Genomic DNA, 23,322 nt, shown 5'->3' on the forward strand with positions numbered 1-23,322 from the left:
TTAGCCATGGTAGGCGAATTCATGATTATAATGCAAATTTTTTTTTTTTTTTTCTTTTGGTGCACTGATCATGTATTGGTTAACTTCAGATCATTTACAGAAGTCGCTGTTTGCTTTCCGTAATGGTAGGAATTGTGTGGTGGAAGGCAGGTCAGTTTGACCTCTGCATAACAGGTGGGGTAAAGTTGATGTTTCTGGATATGATCTCTAAGTTCACATTATGGTACAAGTACAAGCCTATATAGTTCACAACAAAACTATTTAGTTGTACTACGTTGTTTATACAGTTCCAATGTTTAAGCTACTAAACTGTGAAACCAAATTCAAGAGACAGTGACTGGAAGCTCTGACCTTACTGAAGTCTTTGTATTGTGTACAAGCCCTGTAACGAAAGTCTAACGAGTTTTTTTTTTTTTTTTTTTTTTAAACAGTTGCCCCAGTATACATGCTGCATCTGGCCTTTTTCCATAACAGCTGGTTTTCATTGGGTTACTGTGGTAAAGTTCTGCTGAGATCACTACATGCTATACTGGCTGAAGCCAATTTGTTATTTACTTAAGATTTTCAGCAACAATTTTTTCTGTAAAGCTGTGCTGCACTGTAAGCAGTCAGGGTAGAATTACAGCCTGTTTTGTAACGGAGCACCAGTCTGGCATTTTGCATTATACTTGTTCATTTTGGGTGTTGCGCTGATGTGCAAGCAGTTTCAAAATTTGCTTAATTTCAGTTGCAACATGCAGTAGGTCTACCACAATCATTGAAGGTACGGAGTCAAATGCAAATATGTGTAGCTGTAAGATTTTTGCCAAGCTATATTTCCTCACTGTTTTTGCTGCCTTGTAACTTGTGTATGGCATGTTGTGAAATTTACACTCACTTGCACAGAGTAGAATCAGTGCTCAACAGCCATTACCTTGAAAATTTCCCATTTGAATTGCATCAGTTTTACTACAGTAGTTCTGTTGTCACTTAAGCTGTCCAATATTGTAATGATATACCTGTGTTGGGGGGAAGCAGATGTCGGAATGGAATGAAATGAAATGGGATGATTCCACCAAAGAGGAACGATCTGTATAGTGACTTGATTTGTCCTCTGAGTTTCTTGCTTATACTGACAGATTTGTTTAATCTGTTGGGTGTTGCACTTCCTGGCGGCTGACTAATAAGTGACTGGCTTCAACCAAAAAATGTAGATTCCATTCCGTTTTGTTATATTTATGTGCAGGTAGTCATCTAGGAGGTCCAAACAGGAAATCGAGTCACCTCTTGACAAAGAAATTACAGACAGCACTGTGACTAATCAAAATGCTTCTTTTGGGATGAAAATATTCTCTGCATGCAAAATTAAATACTTCTAAATATTTTATTTTTTTGCCTTTTTTTTTTGAGATACTCAAAAGAAAATGGAGTAATGGCCTAATCTTTCCTAGTTTGGTTTTGCTGAAAGGTTCGAGACCCCTTTTCTTGCTACACTTGTTTGATGAATAGAATACTGAGCAAAGGTAAGTGCTGGGGGTGCAAAATGGAACCATACACTATTGATAATACTGTCCTTAACATGCTGTGCAAGACGGCCAACCATGCAAGAAGGTGAAGGGGCAGATGGCCCTTAAATGTCTCTACACTGGGATAGCTGGTCGAAGTTTCAGGAGTTCTGCTGATGCCCATATAAAAGTACACTATGGTTGCCCTGCTATTGCTTACCCTTCTGGGGAATCACTTTTCTAAAAACTGTACCTGAAATTTTGTTTGCTTTCAGACCTTTGATTTTGTTGTTGCTGGCCAAATCTGAATTACAACTGGCATGGCCTCCATTATGTCTTGCAAAAGGGGCACTGGGGAATTGAATTTGAAATTTTACAGCAACAGCACTGAGGGCTTTGCCTCTTTTTCCACATTCTTCAGGTTTGATTTTAAAACAGAATCCTGAATGAGTTTGTTTCTTTCGGCCTTTCCCGGTTAGGGGTCGCCACAGCGGAACTCCCGTCCGCTAATGATTGGTAGTGGATTTTTACGTGCCGAGTTACCAGCCCTGATGCACAACCTTCAACGAAGGTACGCCCATTCACGCACGTCTCCACGCATAAGACGTTCTAGCTGTGAATCGAACCGGACAGCGTCTTACTGTGAGGCGACAACGCTACCGCAGCACCACCGCAGTAAACAGAATCTTGAATGAGTGAATTTAGGAAATTTGCTTTAGTAATCACCAGACAGACAGACGGCCTGAAGTTTAGCAATACCAGCGGCTACACTTCAGGCAGAATTGTATGCCAGTCTTACAGTGAGCTTCAAAAACTGGGGAGAGGGGTGCTGACTGGGACTGATAACTTGTTTCACAGCTTCATCCGATGTATCTCACTGTCCATGTCTTGTTAGAATTTAATGGAAATGAATCTTCTACGCAAGGCAGATTACAACCCTCAAGACGCAAGACACAGATTCACTGCCTAGAGTGGTCAGCAGACCAAGATTCCTTGTTTGGGGGATATCAGCAAGACTCTTCAAGAGTTTGTTCCTTTTTAAGGGTTGACATTGCAACTATAAAATCAGCTCTGTAATTTCCAGTCAGTAGTTCCAATGCTCAGGAAGCCAGGGAAACCTATCTGGCTACCTAGGTACAGCAGCAAAGTATCTGGGCCGTCTCATACCATATTTGTGGGTGGCTAGCTTCAAATACTTCACCAATGTAGACTCAAAGACTTCTGAGTGATCTAAAAGGCCTCCTGCACGGTGATACATGAGGTGGATACTGATCTGTAAGCAATCCCTCCTTTTGCTGCATCATTTCTAAGATCTTTGAAAATATATGGTTGTCAGAAGGAAACAGAGGCACTGGCATCCAAATCAGCTTTGACACAGAGCATGGACATCACAGTGGAGGAAATTATGTTCTTCCTCCTGCATGTGTACTTTCCTGCTCCCTAAGAAGTCTAAAGATGCAGCAGCATCAGCAACTCAAATGGGGGTGTATGGGAAAAGCACAGCATAGTCCCTTGACACCCTCTGTTCTGCTGGTCAACAACACAAACAGCCATAGGCTCCAACAGAAAGTTATCTGCTGAGTTAGTACTAACATCCAAGCTGAGGCAGAAGTGAAAGATGGCCAGTGTAGAAGTGTATGCAACACCAGTATCTATGCTAATACCATTGTTGTGTTTAACACTGAAGGCAGCAGAGACAACAAAGTCCAACTCCAAGACCTGCATCCACACTGAGAAGTCTGGCACCAAGCTCAGCCCCAATGTTCCAATCCCTTGCATCAAACTCATCAAGCCCATCGACACTGGCAGTCTCCATGCAAATGGCATCAACAATGGTGGCTTGGTCAATGGTAAACTTACTTGTATCGGGATATGTGTTCCCAAGATCAGAACTAGTCAACACTAAAGTCTCCAGCTATTAACAGAGTCAATATCCGTATTCCTGATAATGTCCTAATATGATATTAGTATTGTATGTTAAGGAAAAGATGAAAAAATAGAAAGGTAGACACTTGCCACCATGAAAATGATGGGGGGAGCCACAGACAATTGTAATGGTCAATTCTGAGGCTGCCGACATACGTGTCAACGAATCCTTTAGCATTGAAGAGGTACTATATCTGCTCAAAAGGGATTTTTTTTCTTAAAGGTAAAATTTCAATTATTGCCTCTCAGAGTGCTAGGTGCAAAACATCAAATTTCATATTTGTGTATGTTATGGTGCTTCCCCAAAACAAAACAAGCAATGTTTATACTTCTTTCCATAGTTACAGACCTCATATGGAGCAGCGCTTGAAAGCCTTCTTCTTGAAAACCAATAAAGGATCTTAAAGCTCTACTTCAGCGTATTTTTTGACTGCTTAGACTCCATCGTAGAAATGTTCTTAAGAATTTTTTCACAGAGGAGAAACTCCAGGTGAAACAAAAAGCTACTCCGAACGAGGCTTCAGCAATAGATCTTTCCATCAACAAAGACCACAGAACAAACTAGCATAGCTAGACAGCTGGTCCCATACTCTTAGGGAACTACCTGCTCTCTTTATAAATTTAATAAGGCAAAATAAAAAACTAGACTAAATTAACCAACCTTGCTCCCACAGGTACATCAAAGCAGATAGGCCAGAGAAAGCTTGATACACTGGAGCTGTCACTGACTCTGTTCACAAGACCTCCACCATACAATCACCTTGAGGTGGTCCTCATCCTCTTAGGCTCAACCCTCAACAGGGGGTATGTGAGAATTTCTGAATTTGATAGTTACAGACCTTATAAAAAGTGTACTCCATAATAAACAGGAACATTTTGAGCAATTCTTTTTTAAATAATAAAATGAAAGCTGAGAAAAATATGAGTAAAGTTGAAAAACAGCAACAGTAGATACTAGGGAAATGATAAAAAAAGGCCTAGGAAGGGAATCAACGAAGGCAATAAAGAACCCCACAAGAGAGAAACAAAAACAGGTAACGAACACTTCTCAGGTGTCAGAAACTCCAAACAGAAAACCAAAAACAAAATGGACCACTTCTCTGATACTATTTGTTGTGTGGCAAGACATCTGTCAATGAAAGCCTCAGGCAGTCCTTTATGTGTAAAGAGTTGGGATTTAGTAGCCTGGAAAAGTTATAAAAGCCGAACTGTCCTAACAAATAATGGCATTAAGTTTGCTATCAACAAGGACAGAACTCCTTATACCCTGTCTGTTCTAAGTAAACAGCCTCACCTCCTTACAAGATCAAGTCTGGAAATGAAGTCATGTCTCCTGGCAGAGCAGTGCATCTTTCATGATAACATTTTTTAATAAGTTCAATAAAAACAAATCAACCAAAGTAATCAATATACAACTTTGTTTACCTTTCTTTAAAGCTTCAAGAAGAAATGCAAGGTTTTCTGCAAAACTTCCCTGTAAGAAAATGAAACTCATTAATAGCTGCAGAAGACTGGAATCATAGAAACAAGAGGAAATTCTCTACATTTCTCATATCAGTAGGAGGCTCTGTGCAAAACCTTCATGTATCACCTATTTATCCTTTACTTTGCATCTCTACAAACCAGAGTAAATTCATACCCTGTAAAAATTGCAGTGCTTCTTTAACAAAATCTTGGTACTGAAGTAAATATGCAAGTATACTAGTGCAATCCAGTTTAGTTCTGTCAGACTGTCCAAACTGGTTATAGTTTAACAGCTTTTTTCATAATTTAAAGATAAGTTTGACCTACAAGTATCAACATTCATGGCAAAAAAGTGACCGAGTATATACATTATATAAAGAAACGGAATAATTCTAAGCAAAACCTTACTATCTGAACAAAAGTTTAATCTGGGAAAATATAGTAGATATACATTTTAGCATAAAATGGGGATGCTAGAGTGTCAGGTGTCATATTGTAGATTGCACCTTACATTAAAATTTGTAATTTTACAAGAGTTGCTATAACAGCTTTTTGAACCTACCAGATTTTAAAGCGTATTACTCTATTATCCACACTAACAGAATAGTGAGAATAGGAGAGTATAACCCATCAGCAAAAACTTGGTCACTGTCATGGGTGATAATATACTACAGATACATCAAATCACTAGGCATCAATCTCAAAGTACTTCCCTTTTTGAACAAAAAATATCTCCAAGCGCACACAATTATAGACCCTCTAAAACATTCTATAAACATAACAAAAATGATTTCATTCCTTAAACCTGGGGCAAGCTCTGATAACATTACAACCCCTCCATAAAAATCCTAATTTAAAAATAAATAAGATGCTAGACAGATTCCCTTCACTGATTAAAAGAAAAAAGAATACAAGTTATCTACCCACTACTTAATTGTACTATCCAAGAAATGAGAAATAATTTGAATCTACACAAGTCTTAAGTCATAACGTTTAGAAAAATCAAAGAGATGTGTTCCAGTTACCTCCAAAACCTTACCATACCCAATAGTGACATGGAAAAATGCACTCTGCTCTGGGAGACTATCCTCATGACAAAGAAAACTATAACAAACTCATACAAAATGATAGGAGAAATAAATGTTCCAGAAAGACCTCCTTTTCTCTAACTACTGGAGGAAAATACAACCATCTTTGGACGACCACGAGAAACAAAATGCAATTAACCTAACACTGAAAAGCGTACCCCTTAAAAAACTGTTGTACACACAGTTTATTATAAATAACGCATATTTCACACCTGCATTACTACACAAATTCAATGCAACAAAATCACCATACTGTCCACACTGCAATGATCAGATAGCAGATTTAGTGCATATATTTTGGAGTTGCAAATGCATTTATAAACTCTGGAATTCACTAAAATTGCAATTACAAAAAGTGGGATATCAATCACTTACATGTGAATTTACCATATTACATATTCACCCATCTAACTTCTCAGTAAAACAAGAAAACTTACTTATAACCATATTCTCATTAATGAAACTATATATAGCCCTCAAATGGATAGACTCTATGAACATCTCTTGGGAGGGTTTTAAAAAAGTGGCTATTAAATACCTATTAGCTCACAAAATAGTAATGGATAAAAGAAACAAAAACAGTAAAACTCGAGCAACTTGGGAACAAACCTTCAATATCATACTAGCATAAAACATCATGCACACTATAGAGTAACGTGTTATAAGGGAACCTAGCAATATACCCGCAAACTCAACAAAATATGGTATTGCAAACATTAAATGTCTGTGTTGTCTTTATATTGTTTACACTTGTTTGAGAAAGCATCTATGTATATAGTGTAAAGAGGTTATATGACCTTCATGTTTCTATATTAACTACAATGTATAACTTTCTCTTATGATCATGTTATAAATATGAAAACTTGTGTCTTTTATAAATGCAAAATAAAAATAAAAATTATTGAAAAAAATTATTAAAACAGCTTTTTGATAGCTTGATGCTTTGCTCAGCTTTGTTCAACAGAGTGATTTCATTAAATTTATTACCCTTACCACACTGGAACAAAACTAAATGCTGTGTTACCATCAATAACCATGCTAAACAACACGTTTGATGCATTTTGCTGCTATAGCAACAACCATGGCTTCTTTAAGTCATCAAAATTCAAAACATTAAGTTAACTAAGGAGATACCTGAACACAGTTTGTCTTGGCCCAAATTAAAGATCAGAATACAATCAAATATAATGAGTTAGGAGACTTTAAAAATTCCCTACAGACTACTCTGTCAGGAATACTGGGCGAGCAAATGAGTGCAAAGAAGAAAATGATTTTTTTGAGCTGGGATACAGGATCTGAATTGCTTAGACACAGTAAGGTCTTGTTAAATTTAATTCTAGTGGCTGCCAAAAACCCAACTACTAGAAAATGGAAATTAAAGTCTTAAAACTACACTTAAAGTAGTAAATATTGTAACAGAGATAAAAGAACAGGAAATGGAACCTTTAGAAAAGTGTAGTAGTAAACTGTATAAAAAAATGGAAATTGTGGGAACAATACATGCAAAAAATGTTTGAGAGGAGGAATAAGGTTTAAGGGAATGCAGGAATTGAACAATTTATGTAATGTTTCTTTGATTATATCATACATCAAAATATAGATGCATAACATTTGTAAATGTGATCCTGTTATACTGTTTGACTACTTTTATATAAATTTAAGTTGGTCTATGTCACAAGTGATAATTCGATAAAGGTATTACAAAAAAAAGAATGTAATCAGACAAGTAACATTTTGAAATCCCTGCCCATGATTATGAAGGTATCAGAAGTAAAAGTTACATTCTGGACTTCAAAATCTGTCAATGAATTATCAAAATGGTGTTATCAATGCAAAGTATGCAGTCTTTGCTTGTACAACTGAATGTGATGCAGGAAATACGGATAAAGTCTATTTGGAAAAAAAATTCCATTTTTATCACCCAGTTTAAACAGAAATCTTACAAGACATCTCTGTGATGAGACTGAAGGCACCGTATACTAAAACTTCAACAGAAACACAAACTGGATAATTATGTTAGCTTAAACATGATTACTAATTATACTGTATACAACAGTATTAAAGTGCACTACAAATTTCACACTTCAAAACGATTCCACAATACAGTAACATTAACAAAAAACATTTATCTTTAATTTAAACCAACTCCCCCACAAGTCTGAATGAGCTGGATGCATTTTTCAGAATAAACATATTCCGAAGTTTTTACTGTTTCACAGATATTACTTGTATTACTCAAACTGTAACACACTGCATTTCTACAATCTATACATCTTCTAAAAAAATCACTACTGGTTCCTTACATCCTTTAATCTCTTTATATATCCTGTCACCAATATAGCTTTCTAAAAACAATTTCCCAAATGGATTAACTTAAAGTAATTCCACTACATCAACAAGTTTTCATCTAAACTGAATGGTACTTCCTTCTAACCCTTCAATATTTTCTCCTTCAACATATAACCATTGCCCGCTATGGCAATGGAGAAATCACTGATGTACAAGTCAGAAGAGTGATCAACTGTTTGGGTCAAGCAAGGGACACAAGGACTTACTCTTCTTAAAGTGCCAGTTTTTGTACCAGTGGTCTTGGCTCCATCTGATTGCAAAGATGCTTGACATCATTACTTGGCTGCAAGGAAACATGGAATAGAAAAGAGGAAGACCTTGATTTAACTGACAAACAGCTCTATATCTCAGATGACCCCACATTTCTAGCAACATTAGGAAGATGTTTTTGTACAGTTTCCACAAGAGAGGGACTGAGATTTCTCTGCTAAAGTATCGGACTGCTTCCTGACTTGAAAGGTAAAAGGCTTGAACAGTTAAGCTCATCAGTACAGCACTTTCACATAATTACTGGTAGTGTACAAAAAGCATGAAAGGAGTACGATTCTCCCTACAAGCTGATAAACATCACTACCATTGTGTCTGCGACAAGAGGCAGACTCCCTGGTCTGGCAGCTGGCCGAAAGGCTATTACAAGTATATGAAAATCCAACACTACCTTGAAGCTGATGTATCTGAGCTGGAGACCTCTGACCTTTATTGTTCAGATTCTGCAATTAAGTACCATGAGAACACTAAGGAATAAATGTTGAAATTCTGATTTGGTATGAAGAAAGCAGAACAAGGGGTAGCTTTTTACAGACAACTACCTGCATGAACCAGTACTGAGACATTAAATTTCCAAAGGCTGCTTGGGTATCAGAGAACATTTATCAAATGTCGTCTGCAGCTGGATACCAGGAGTATTGATATAGTGAGACATGTAGCCCACAGCATTTAGAAATACCCTTACTAGAGAAACAACTGCGGAGATATACAGAAGAAAAAAATCCATTACAAAGGGTAACCATACAGAATTGTATGTCCAAAATAGCTAACAAAAATCATTTATTTCAAGGAAGAAAGTCTACTTTTGTGGTATTTAAGGGAAATTCCCAGGTTACGAAAGCATTCCAGTCACATGGAAAGTAAAGCCTCTGCTCAAGCACTCTGCCTGAATCAGACATTGCACTTTTTTTTGCATCAAAACTTAAGCTTATGACACACTGGTCTTTCAGATTCAAGGTTGCTATTACCAGTGTTGAATATCTAGTTTCCCATACACTTAACCAATGCTGTTTCTGAATACTGTACTGTCACAGTAGTAATTTATTTCATTTTTCTACGTTGCTGTGTAATTAATCTACTTTTTTCCTGTTATTTGAGTTCTCTTAAAACAGGACTGAATCTTGCACTGGTTACACTTGCTGTGCACTCCAGGCACACGTTTTTTTTAAATAAATCAGCTTAGACATGGCCTTAGATAACAAGCACAGGCCCCCCTCTACGACATCTGCGGCCTAGATAGCTACTGTAGTTCTATCAGAGTAATTCATTGTTTTACAGCTCTTCCATTTTAAGAATCTCTGAACTTTTTTTGCTATTGTCAGATGGCTTGTATTTAGACAGTACATTCTTTTATAGACCTGCTCAATGAGGTTATAGGATACAATGACTTCCTACAAGTCTCCTAGCTGCACCTTTAAGTATGAAATTTGCTACAGAGTAAGCCTTTCTAACTTTGAATGGATTACACAGACAAACAAATTTACTATCTACACTGCTCACAGTGATGCTTAGATCTTTTACTTCTGTGTACTCAGTGTGTATCAAATTTTTTTAAATAAAACTTTTTTCTCCCCACATAAATTTAATAGCAAATCATAACTAGACCAGTGATCTTGGACCCTGCATTGTAGTCTACTTTATTAAACATACATTCCCAGGTACTTTGCAACATATCAATATCTTACTAGAGCTCAACATTACAGACTCCCCCATCAGCCCATTTTGTTTACAATGGAATTTTGTTTCTGAGCTCTACTAGTTCTCCGTTCCATATTTTATCTCTGCAATTATCTTCACCTCTATTGTTGTCTTTGGTTGACAATTTCTAGTTATAGATTTCTTAGCTATTAACACCAAGGATAGCAAAGGTTTCACTCCAATATATTTTTCACCAACTCAACAGTAACAGCTGTATAGAAGTTAAATTGTCTTCCAAGTTATAAGATTTAGCATATCATTCAAGTCATGTTTATACTGAATCAACTCCATGCATACATAATACATGCTCCTAAACATCTTTCTGAACCATAACATCTCCAACATATGCCATGTGTGTGGGAACATTTCCAAGCACAAATTCCAAATTTTCTTGGATCAATTACCTAGCTAGGATTAAGACATTCCCTAAAATTTTCACCTATAACAACTGTTCACTCCATGCTGTTTACCTTTATACTATATTGTCTTCTCAAATCTAATAATATCTTACATGCCCTACTTATTATTATTGTCCATCTGCCATTTCTGTTCTGGCCTCAATAACAAAATCTGTTTGTAGTCTAACAAAATTACCATCCAACTGCTGCATAGTTTTAATTCAACCACTAGACATGTATATGGCAAGTTGATTTGAATTCACTAACCAAGAAGTTTGTCTCTGTTGAATACATTAAATTACCTCATTGCCTTTTGTCATTTCCTCTCAAAATCTTGGTTCTTTCTTTTCCAAATGCTCATTGTATTTTCTTCAGTGTCTTTCTTATTACTATATTTGTTATATAGTATTATTGTTCTATTTTTCCAAGATCTAACTTCCTTTAACAAAGATTTGCTTGATACTTTGCTTGATACTTTTACATATACAGGTCTGTACATAAATGCTCTTTGTATTCCTTTCCTTGATCTACTCAAATGCCCAGGTGTGATCCTGTTGTTACCTTGTCAGCACTATGCCTATCATGTTCTTCCATTTGGTCATAGAGTAATGCACTTTCAGGACACAGGATATAAATTGTGTTGTTTTATATTATGACTAAATCTGAAATCCCAAACTACCCTGCTTCTTTGTCAGTATTAATTTTCCCCTACCGCGCACACACTTTTGTTGCCCCAAACAATTTATTTTTTCATATTCTTCCATATCTGTTTTTTTGGCTGGTATACCCAAGCCTGGCCTACATAAAAACAGTAGAGTAGAACCAAAAACATCTTAATCCCTGGTATCTTACTGTCAGTATCCACAAACTTCAAGTCCATAATCTTATCTTGCTTACAATCTTTTGAGTAATTTCTTCTTGCATTTGTAGCTCCTTGGTCAACATCCAATTTCAAACAAATTCAGAAGCATCTCATCTTGTCATGACCAAATAAAGGGAAGCCCTGGGTGCTGCTCCTGCACTGGCCCAAGTAATTAAGGAGCCTCAATCCTCACCACTAGCATCAGTGAGGGACATACACATTGAGAAGATGACAAGTAAACACACATACAGTACAATTTCCCTTAATAGCATACAGAAATCACAGTCAGTCTGGGGCTGGTTTCTCCCTTTTTCTCCAAATCCCCAATAAGACTCCCCACTGGCACAGCCACTTCAAAGTTGATAATCACAGGAAATATTTGAAAACAACATTGCAGGACAGTCTCAAATACAGAAAACATCTAAACTAATCTTACTTTATTTCTATCCATCTCTAAAAGAAACCACTGTACCCTGGTTATATACTATTAGCAAATGCAGATGAGTGGATGTTCTTGCCAGGTCCAAAACCAAACAAAATGTACAGACTCATTCTCTGAGATAGAACTATCAAACATTACTGCTGGGTCAGCTAGATGACATCACTACTCGTCACCTGCCCTCAGTTCCCAGGCCAACAGAAACCCAGAATTTAGCACCAGTGGGTCAAAAATACATATCACTCAGATGTTGGCTTGAACTGGAAGTCGTAAAACAATTAAGCACTTTTACATTTTAAACTTGCCAATTATTTCCCTCCAGGACAATAGAAAAAATGTCTAGCTGTAGACATCCTGTCTTCTTGCTGAAATTGAGAGAACACAATCAAACAATTTCAGCTTATTTTCTTGAGGGTTTACAAGTTAACTCTGTATGTTCCAGCTACTACTAATAAAACATACATTTGTACAGACATATTGTTTACCATCCATTTCTGTTCTTTCCCAGTAGGCTACACTGTGGTTACATTATTGAAGCTCAGTACATAACATACAGTTAAACTCACACTTCTGCACCAGTAGTTTGATATACACATACCATATAGTTCTCTTACGTTTGTAAGACAAGCCTATGGACCATATTAATATTCAAAAATGACAATTTACAAAATTCTAGCTAGCTGGGCTGGCAGCCTCACACCCTGTACCCAGTCATATGTTGGGGCATAATTTTTGGTTTTGTTTGATTTATTTTCTATCCTGCTCTACTAATAAAATATTTCATTTGGTCAAATGTAGGTTTTATGCCATGTTCCAAATTGGTAATACATTACATCATCTGCAAAGAGAGCTATTTTCTCATTAGCATTTTTTAATTTATATTCATTTATGTTTGACTACCTTATATTCCTGGATAATGGCTCTAAATAAAAAAGCTAAGAGTAATGTGAAAAAAAATGTAGTTGCCCAGTTCATCTTGTTAGACTAAACACTTCAGATGGCTGACCACCACACTCAACCCTTGCTTGACCTCCTCCATAAATATTAATGCCACAAAACTTGACTTCATAAATTCCCAACTCACTGTCAAATATTTTGGGCATACAAACTATGCATATATTATTGTCCAATGCATCCTTCTAAATCATAAGGGTCCTGTTAATCCTGTCAAATGTTTGCCTACCATCTATAAACCAACAGCGACCTACTTCTACTACGCTCAGCAATGTCTTTGCCATTCTTTTTGCCAAAATCACAAACACACTGTAGTTCTGACTCTGGATCAAAATGGATCTGTATGACTCTGGTTCCAAGTACATCACACAGATATTTCAAGCACGGGCATTAATGCCAATATACCAAAGCAATTGGTCCCATAAGTGTCCAGGCTAATCTTAATTTCTAAACTAGTGCTTGCTTTATTGCAATTTAATAATCTGTTCCATGCATCAGCTGCTCTCTCAGAGAACCACTTAAGTACACTTCTCACTCCTATAGAATCTTCTACATAGATTGTCCGATTATTCTCGATTACTTTTTGATAACCCCCAAACATTCCCATAGGTAGTTGTCTCTAAATTCTCTAGATACTTGAAGATGTCCTCAAAGATCTATACAGTACACTGTACAAGTTCAGATATTTTAGTCTTTCATAACTTACATTTTCAATCCATGGATGCCCTTGCTGCATTTACGCTGTACTCTCTTCAGTTTACTCGTGTTTTTCTAATAAGGTTTCCATATTGTTATTCCACATTCATGTTTGGGTCTAACATAATTAAACAATGACAATTTCTGATTTCCTAAACTGTATACATCTTTTTATACTACTTATAGTTCTACAACTATCATTAACCAACTGGTTGATATGATTAGAAGAAATCAAAAGCTGGATCTATCCGTATACCCAGGTCCTTGCGTTTCAATCACTGTGTGCTGGATTAAATATTCACCTTTCAATTTAGGTCTCCCAAACCTCATATGCTTACTTTTTGATGCGTTTAACATATTATTCTCCTGTGCCCAAATGATCAATTTAGTGAAGTTCTTTTGCAAATATGCCCCATTTATAAAATATGGCATCTGTTTATCCTATTTCAGATCATCTGCATACATACTGCAGAACACCACAGATGAAAGATAGGTATGAAAGATACAATCTAAACAAGTATGGGCCTAGGACATGTCCTATGGGACACCCCGACTATGACCAAGAATTTCACTAGTCCAACTGAAGTAGGATACTTACCATGTCCTATCTGTAAGCCATGCAACTATCCATCTTATTGAGAGTAAATCAGTACCTAGTTGTTCTAATTAGTGTTTTGTGCATGACCCTGTCAAGTACTACCCTGGCTTTTATCCCACATTTCGATTGGAATTCCATCACTACTAGGGAGTATTCTGTACTCTGGTTTCTTACTGCTTCTTTAATTTCAATACCCTATTTTGATTTTAATACTCCTCTTTCTACTTCTGTAGACTGTAAAAGTTGTAATGGTCTTAAATATGTTACCATTTCCTTTGTGTTACTTTTGACTTCCACATCTTGTCTACACAGTGTACTGTAATCATTTATTACATTAGTCATTTTTCTACTCCTACCCTGTCACTCTCATAATTCCTGACTTTAGTTTGTATTCCTTCAAACTTTTGTTGCCTCAAATGCTCAGCAAATAATTTGGTTGTTCTAGGGTTATTGTAAAAACTTAGGTTATTACCACAATAACAGACCAGTGTTGTACTGTTTTTGTCCGGTTCAACCTTTAGATTTCTGGATTCAACCTCTGTGCCTTTCAGAAGCTTTGGATCTAAGACTCTGCTTCCTCTCCCACCCAAAATTCCTTCTGTTCTCCCAAAATACATCAGATTGTCATAATCTTGTGGTTAAGAGCAGGCAAACTCAATCACATACCAGCTTGCCTAACAGGATGGACCAAGAAGGATGGCAATAATATTAAGCAACAGTAATCACCAGGCTGTCCAAGGACAAGCCCCCTAAATCAGGTCCAAATGTTTGACAGGAGCGAGGGGGGAACAATTTAAGCTGGGGGATGGAGGTAAGAATGTTGAACCAGGCGAAAACGTGGATCTGGCATTAGGGCACTACATAACTTTCATATCCAAGGCCACCTGTGTTTGCTCAATTCAACCTCTGGGACAGATTTACAAGCTTCCAAGACACTTGACTGGTATCAACAAAGGATGTTCTTGGGAATGGTGGAGCCAAAGAATGTATGGGATCTGCAGTGTACATCCAGCTTGTAGTTTGGCACAAATGTGTGAACAGACCACGCAGCTGCACCACAACTCTCATCAACAGGAAGTCCACTCATAAAAGCAGTAGAAGCAGCTATCAACCAGACAGAATGAGCTTTTGATTTGTTAGGTAAAGATAGCCCCAACTTTTTGTACAGAAGCATTATACAGTAAGAAAACCACTTGGCTAGAGTGACTTTTAATACAACTAGACCAATTTTTGCTTTAGAGAGAGAAATAAAAAGTTGATCAGAACTCCTGACATTCTTAGTCCTGTGTAAATAAAACCAGAGTTGTCAAACATCTAGCAAATGCAAAGTATACTCTTGTTAGAAAATTTTGGGAAGAATACTGTCAGACTGATAGTCTGACAGATTAATTTCAGATGCCACCTTTGAAGAAAGTTAGGATTCATTCTCAAAAGCATCCTGTCCTTATGGCAGACCTTTTACAGGGGGATGGTATAATGGACAAAGTGTTTACCTCACAGACACAAAGTAAAGGGTTTGATTCTCACCTCTGGCCACTTTCGGGCTATTGGCTAGACATGCAACAGTCTGCAGACTGATTTGCCTAGTATTACTTATGCAGAAATCCTTCTTGTGAAAGTAACAACCGCCAGAAAGTTTTCCAAGTAACATTTTAAGTCTACTGTAGCTGCAGGTAAAAAAAGGAGCTTGAGTTAAAGGTCAAAACATGATAGTAATGTCCCCATGGAGCAACTGGATGGGGGGGTGTCTTAAAAGAAAGGTTCCCCTCAGAAAACCTTTAGGGAAAAAATAGGAGATTGATTTTGCCCAATGTGAAAATTGGAAATGACCGCCAACTGGTGAAAATTGGAAATGACCGCCAACTGTACCCTTAATGGTTGTGACGCTGGATCCTTTTTGGAAAAGGTCTGAAAGTCCAGGATAGTTGGATACAACAGAGGCTGAAAATGGATTTATTCCCTTGGAAAAGGCTCATATGGCAAACTTTCCCCATTTGTGGGAATAAACCTATCTAGTATTTGGCCTTTTTGAGGGAGTTAAAATGTGGACCACCGTAGCGGAAAGCCTGACATCTCTGGTCACTACCAGAATTAGAGGAAGTCTTGCTGTGGCTGCCCTAATGGAAGATTCAGAAGATTTGGACGACCATCCAACACCCATGGCTGATGTACTAAACGAGGGAAGAGGTAGGGAAATCAAACTTGCTGGGGCCAAAGTGGGCAATGAAGATTACTTTGGCCTTGCAATTTCTGGCTGTCTGAAAAAAAAATTAATTATAAGGGGAATGGGAGGAAAGGCATAAAGGAGATGCGGAGGCCAACTGTAGATTACAGTGTCCCTTGAAGGTTGACCCTGTGGAGGGATTAGGACAAAGTAACTGCTGCATTATAGGTACAAAGCAAAAAGATTGCAACAAGGCTGGCCTCAGTAAATGAAGATTTGTGTCGCCATTGTCAGAGGGACCCCTTGTGAGGAAGAATGGATTTGCTCACTTTGTCTGCTAAAACAATGGAAGTCCTCAGAACGTGCATTGCAATGAGAAAGCAACAGGAGAACACTCACTGCCACACACTCGTGGCTTCCTGGTAAACTGGATATGCACATCCAAGGAATGAAGAATTTTCTCCCTGGTTTTGTGGATTGGGAAAGAAGGTAGAAAATAGCAGCATGTACACAGAGACTGTACAGCTGTAAATTCATAACTGCTGACAGATTTATTGAAACAAGCTGACCAAGCACTACTGTGAGTTTATAAACTTCCTTTTTAACAGATAGATTACTGTTGAATACACTGCACTTCCTCAGCTGACTCAGATTACAAAATGTCCACCAAAAAATTATTCTACAACCACTTTTATAGTGTCAAAACTTTGCCTTTGACGAAAACATTATCTTCCTGTACTGAAGCATTCTCTCTCTTGCATCCTTATCTCACCCACGCAAAACCAGTTCTCAGCAGGCCGAAATGCTCTTTCATTGATAGGATTGTTTGTAACTTTTTCTGCTGTGTTAGCCATTTCTCTTTTTAACTGAATATCTGTGTACATTCAACTGCTTTGGATATTTCAACAAGCCTCTACTGTTAATGCCATTCGTTACAAGAACATTCAGAAGTATAATACCTTTTGTTACACACAAGCACATTCTATTAAACCAATGCATTACACGCTATTTCTAAAAATATCACACTGTTGCTATGATTACCAAACCTATGTTACTGTGAAGGAAAAAGTTCTACCGCATTATATACATATTTTCTATCAAATACATATTACTTATGAGGGAAACCAGTTTATATAATTCTATCAGATACAGTGAGATCCATCTGGAGATGGACCATCTGGAAACTAGATTTCCTTCAGAACTGGTGGCAAATGCCACAAACAGTTGGTCCGATTTTCTCAAAATCGGAGTTCTGTCAAGATGTTTCCCATGCACATCAAAGGAATGAAGAATTATTTTGGATTGGGAAAGAAGGTAGGCAGGTGAATAGCTTGATTTAATGAGGTGTCTGTCACCACCTTGGGCATAAAAGAAGGGTTAAGTCCTGAGGGAGACTGGATAGAAGAGGAAGAAAGGCTCCACTGGCATGAGAGCCTGCAGCTCAGAGACTCTTCTGGCAGAAGTGACTGCCAACAAAAGAGCAATTTCCCAAGCTAGAAACTTAAGTTAGTAGAAGCTGCTGACTCAAAAGAAAACAGGGTCAGTTTTTCCAGAACAAAACTGAGGTCCACTGCAGGAGGTGGTGGTCTCCTGGGTGGCCTGATGTGAATTACTCCCCTAAGAAACTGCCTGAGAAGGTGGTGAGAGAAAAAAGGAAGTAGTACAGGGATATGGACCAAAATGGCAGAGGCATGGATTTTAATGGAGGAATAAGATAAGCCCTTGTCAACCAGATTAGCTAGGTATTCCAGGATGATAAGACAGGATAGTGGCCCTCTTGTTCACACCAAATGGAAAATCTTCTCCACTTAGCTGAGTATGACTTCCTAGTAGTGGGTCTTCCGGCCTCTAAGAATGTCTTGAACCTGCTTGCTTATGGCAGTAGCTGTCTAGGATGCTGTGGAATTATCCAGGCTGAGAGTCTGAGCATCTGCAGGCTGAGATGCACAATCTTTCCCTTGTCCTGAGTAAGAGGATCCACACTCTGAGGTAACTGCCATGGTTTCACATTGGTTAAGTTGAGTGGCAGAGGATACCAGTGTTATCTGAGGATATTGTATTGCCCTTAGCCCCTTTTCCCTTATTTTTAGAAGCACTTGGGGAACAGAGGTAAAAGGGGGAGGGGATGCATAGATGAAAAGGAGATCCCAAGGGAAAGAGAATGCATCTTCCAGGCAGAGGGTATGATGAACTTGGAGCAGAATTTTTTCTCAGTCGAGTATTTTCCCTGTTGGCAAAAAGGTCTATATGGGGAACTCCCCATTTCTTGACTATGCTGAGAAATGTTTCCTCGATGCAGATGCTATTCATGGGGGCCATCAGGTTTCTGGTGAGATGATGCAGGAGAAGATTTTGTGCACCTGGCAGGTATTGTGCCAAAAGATGCAACCCCAGAGTGAGCAGTCTCCCAAACTAGCACTGCTAGGCAACAGAGGATAGGAGTGAGTACCCCCCACACTTGTTTATGTACTACAAGACTGTGGTGTCAAACAGGACTCCTGGTTTCCATTTTTTTCTGAATGTTACCCCGCCTTTTTGAACTGCCCATCAGTTCAAGTTCATGTGTTGGTCTCTGCACTGATTTTTACCATTTCCCCTGAGTTTGGGGGTGACTGCAATGGGCTCCCAGTCAGTCTCCGAGCCATCTGTGACGGGGGTTTGCTCTTGGGGGTTGAACCTGAAAGGAAGGCCCTGGTTCAAAGCACAAGATAGTGCCCACCATGCAAAGTCCTCCTTGAGACAAGTAATTAGCTATATCTTGGTTGAGAGAGGCTTGTGCATGCTCGCACCACTCATATAGGAGGCACCATTGGAGTTTCCTTATGTGTAGCCTGGTCAGGGAAACCTTGAGGATACAGGATGCCATGTAATCCAATGCTCTAAGGAACTCTTGCTGTGAGGCATTGTCTCTCCGTGATCTATACGAAGTAATATGCAGGAAACAGACCATCTGGAGATGAGGCCTTCTGCAGGGAGAAATTGAGGACAGCCCCCAGGAAGATGATCCTAACTGAAGGCTCTGATCTGTGATGATTTATGGTGAAACCCAAGAAGATCAAGAGATTCTGGGTGAACAGCAAATCTAAGGAGTTTCGAAAGGCTTATGGCCTGTATGAGACACTCATCCAAGCAGGGGTAAATCTGGACCCCTCTGGGTCTGCAAAAGGCAATCAGAGGAGCTAAGCACTTTGTGAAGACCCTGGGAGTGGTAGAAGAGCCAAAATTACTAGTATTTGCTCTGAAGTTTAAGAAGCTTCTGTGCGATTCCTCTATGGGAATATGCAAGTAGGCATATTTTAGATCTAGGGTGACCATGAAGGCCTGTGGGGATATCATGGGTAAAAGCTTTTGAAGAGTTAACATTTGAAATTTAGGAAACAGCAAGAATTGAGGGCAGACAGGTCTAGGATGGGATGCCAAGAGCCTTCCTTCCTGGGAAGCAGAACAGCCTGGAGTAGAAACCCCTTCCTTTTTGGTGCTCTGCAACTGGGTTCCATTGAGCCCTGGGAGCACAAATTCTGTACTTGGGAAAGGGCCTCTGTCCTTTGATTTGGGGGAATGTCTGGACAGAATGAGTGCTTCAGTGGCTCTTTGAAATGGAATCTGTAGCCATTTGAAATAAAGTTTAGAGCCTACCTGTCCGAAGTGGTAAGACCAATTTTCTTTGAAAAAGGATATTCTTCCTCCTAGTCTTGTGGGGGGACTGTAGGGAAGGGGGTGGGGGTCAGAGACTGGCATGAATGACTCAATGCTGCGCTCTGCCAGGGGCCTGTGGCTAGAACTTCCTTGTCTGGAAGTGTCTGAAATCCACTGCCTGGGTCTTTGTTGTTGTTGTCTTTGTGTCCTTCCCCTACTAGGGTTTCTTTGCCTGGTTTTGGATTGTGAAGGAAAGCATCAATGCTTAAAGGGATGGTTTCTAGTGAATTTAAGAGGCTGAACCTGTAGGAAGTCCTTGCCAGTTTGCATAGATTTAGCTTTGTCCTCCATCTTTTAAGTGCAGCCTCATCTTTGGGCCCAGACAGGAAATCCTTGCCCAGAAGGACATCCAAAAGATTAAACATTACATGCTCAGGTAGGGACTGTACCTTAGTAATGCATGCCTTCTAATAACAGGACCAGTTGCTGAAGCTTGGCTGGAAACGTCCATAGCTTCACAGCTGCAGTGTAGAGAATGCCTAGCAACTTGATAGCTGGAGTTACATAGGTGCAGTAATTCCATGGAAAGATTTTTGTTTTCAATGGTCTTAATTTTTTTGTTCAATTGATCCAGAATAATCTGCTGGTATTTAATCATGTAATATTGAAAGATAAGTTCGCTCATGGCTAAGGTGACAGAGGTATAAGCTTTTTTGCCAAATCTATCAAGAACCCTATCAGTGGGCAGGGTTTTTTTGAAAGAGCAAGCTCTGGCTCCTTTGGGTCCTGGAGTCATAACCTCTGGAGAGTAGAGGGGTTCTTGAAGAGACATTTACGAGAGTCCAGAACCCTATAAAACCTGTATGGTTTTCGAGGGGCTGGAGGGAGGGAGTCTGGATTCAAAGAGGAATCCAGGAAACATCTCCAACCTCTAAAACAAGAGGAATTGCAACAGGTTTGTGCACAAGCAGTTTAAGACAGCTTCTAAACTTTTTGGTTTCAAAATGAATCAGTGCTGTAATGTACACTAAAAAAGGAAATCAGAATGTCAAAATTTAGGCACAACAGCTGTTAACAATTCCCTGGATGAAGAGATCCCTGGATGAAGCTTACTTCATCACGGCCTACTCATGTGATCCCTCAAACTTCCAAATGCCAATGTTTGATTTGGAGAGCGAAGTAAATCCATGCATAACTCGTGCAGATTATAGCTATACTACAATTCAATGTAGTAAAAAAATTAGAGTAAAGTTTCTTAGCACATTTATTGAATAATCCCTTAAGAAATAGGCAAACATTAATTTATATAAAATAAAACAAACCATGTTAATATGTTCATAGTTACAAACATTATACATCACAAACTTTCTCAATCCAGCATTACATAAATTGCTTAAGTCCCCCTTTCCCTTAAACCTCGCTCCTGCTCCAAAGCATTTTTCGGCGTATGTAGTTCCCACAGTTTCCATTTTTTTCTTCTATGTAATTTGCTCCTTCCTTTTTTAAAGATCCCACTTACGGTCCCCTTTTGTCTCTTTTACAATATTTAATACTTCAAATAAAAGGTGGGTTAGACTTTGAGTTTCATTTTGTCATAATTCCTTTTTTTGGCAGCCACCAGAATTAAACCCAAGGCCTTACTAGGCAATTCAGCTGCTGTATACCTGGTCAAAACACATTACCTTAGTTACACCCATTTGCTCAACCAATATTTCTGACAGAATACCATTTTAACAAATAAAACCAAGAACTGGAGCAAGTAACAGTTGAAATAAAATCTAAGCAAAGTTTTATCCAAGTAATTAAAGCGCTTTTCGTTAGCCTCAATAGCTGACTTCTTCAGAAACAGACCCACCAACAACAGTAGTATTTTCTCACATTCTGTTTCCTTCTGAATCATCACTGTCCTATTAATGTTGTCAAATTGCCTCCCTTCACAAAACCATAATGATCCATATCCATCAATAATTTTAGTAAAACCTCTGCTTTTTTTTTTTTTAGCTATTATAGACACACTTTATAAATCATGGTTTAAAATTAAAATGTACTTATATGAAGCTGGGTTTGATGGGTCTTTACCATCTTTAGGTATTGCAGACACCACAGCTTTCTACCAGGATGTTGATACTTCTACTTTTAAAATATCCATCCATCCTCAACCCATTTCCCCATTTTGTACATGGAGTCGGGAGGTCAGTTCTGCACTGACAATCATTGTGAGCCAAAGTTTTCACCACTGGGTGGCTAGCCATGCAGTGGTAGTTCATTTGCACCACTCGCTCGTCCACACACACTCACCTACAGCCAGTTTAGAGTGTCAAATCCACCTACTGCATGTCTTTGAAATGTGGGAGGAAACTGGAGCACCCGGAGAAAACTCACATGGCCACAGGTAGGACATGCAGACTCCCCACAGAAGGCACCCCAGCCAAGAATTGAACTGGAAAAACTCTTGCTGTGAGGCAACAATGCTAAGCGCTGCACCATCGCAGGCACCTGTTAAACAAAACCTTCCAAATCTTTATTACTTCCTTTCCTCATAGCTCCCAAACTTGCACAGGAATACCATTTATTCCTGGAGGCTTTCTTGCAAATTGATTATATAGAACATGTTTTTTATCTCATCTCCTCCTATCTTAACTTTTGTTACTTGTTGAGCCTCAGTTACCTCCAACATTGGCATACTTAAGTAATCCATAAATATATTTCCATTTGTGCTTTTTCTGGATTTCTCATTTCTCTGATTTATATAAACTTTCCAAACATCTCTAATACCTCTACAGGATCTCTGGTTATTTTTCTTGTTATAGGCTCCCCAAGTTCGGCAACAACCCTTTCAACTTTCTGTCACCCAAGTCTTTGTGTCAAGGGATTTTGTGCTCCAGAACTGTCGGAAACAGTTGCTCAACAATGACCTTGCTAAACTCATGCACATTATCAAGACACTCCCTTATTTTCTATTTAGCACTCTGTAGTTGCACCTCTTTTTGTTCTGTGAGATTTCCCATATTCAGCAATACTTTAACATTTGCCAGCCCTCTAAATAATTTTGTTACTTCTTAAACATAGTTCTTTTTATTTCTACTGATTTCAAATTTGACTTTCATTTATCCCACTCAGTAGCTATAACTTATGAATACACTTCTATCTTCCAATAATAACTCTCTCATAATTTCCGCTACCCATTTCTTAAAGTTCTCTTTTTAACAAGTAGGTGGGGAAGTGCCAGTGTAATTTTCACTTCATTACCCTGCATTTTTATCTTGGTTGTTATTGGTGAATGATCTGAAATATTTATT

At 38.4% G+C, this 23,322-nt stretch overlaps 1 protein-coding gene across 4 annotated transcripts in view; it reads right to left on the reverse strand.

Annotated features, from left to right (window-relative positions):
• The window catches only part of ORC4 (origin recognition complex subunit 4), a 693,897-nt gene that overhangs the window by 420,460 nt on the left and 250,115 nt on the right, over nucleotides 1–23,322 (reverse strand). For all 4 annotated transcript variants that reach the window (XM_044074865.1, XM_044074866.1, XM_044074868.1 and 1 more), the window contains exon 7: nucleotides 4,836–4,884. In XM_044074865.1, the coding sequence (XP_043930800.1) occupies nucleotides 4,836–4,884 (49 nt within the window). The remainder of the gene's footprint in view (nucleotides 1–4,835; nucleotides 4,885–23,322) is intronic.

The sequence above is a fragment of the Protopterus annectens genome, chromosome 6.part0, assembly GCF_019279795.1.
Source record: "Protopterus annectens isolate FY-2018-M chromosome 6.part0, PAN1.0, whole genome shotgun sequence".
In the NCBI taxonomy this organism is placed as follows: domain Eukaryota; kingdom Metazoa; phylum Chordata; order Ceratodontiformes; family Protopteridae; genus Protopterus; species Protopterus annectens.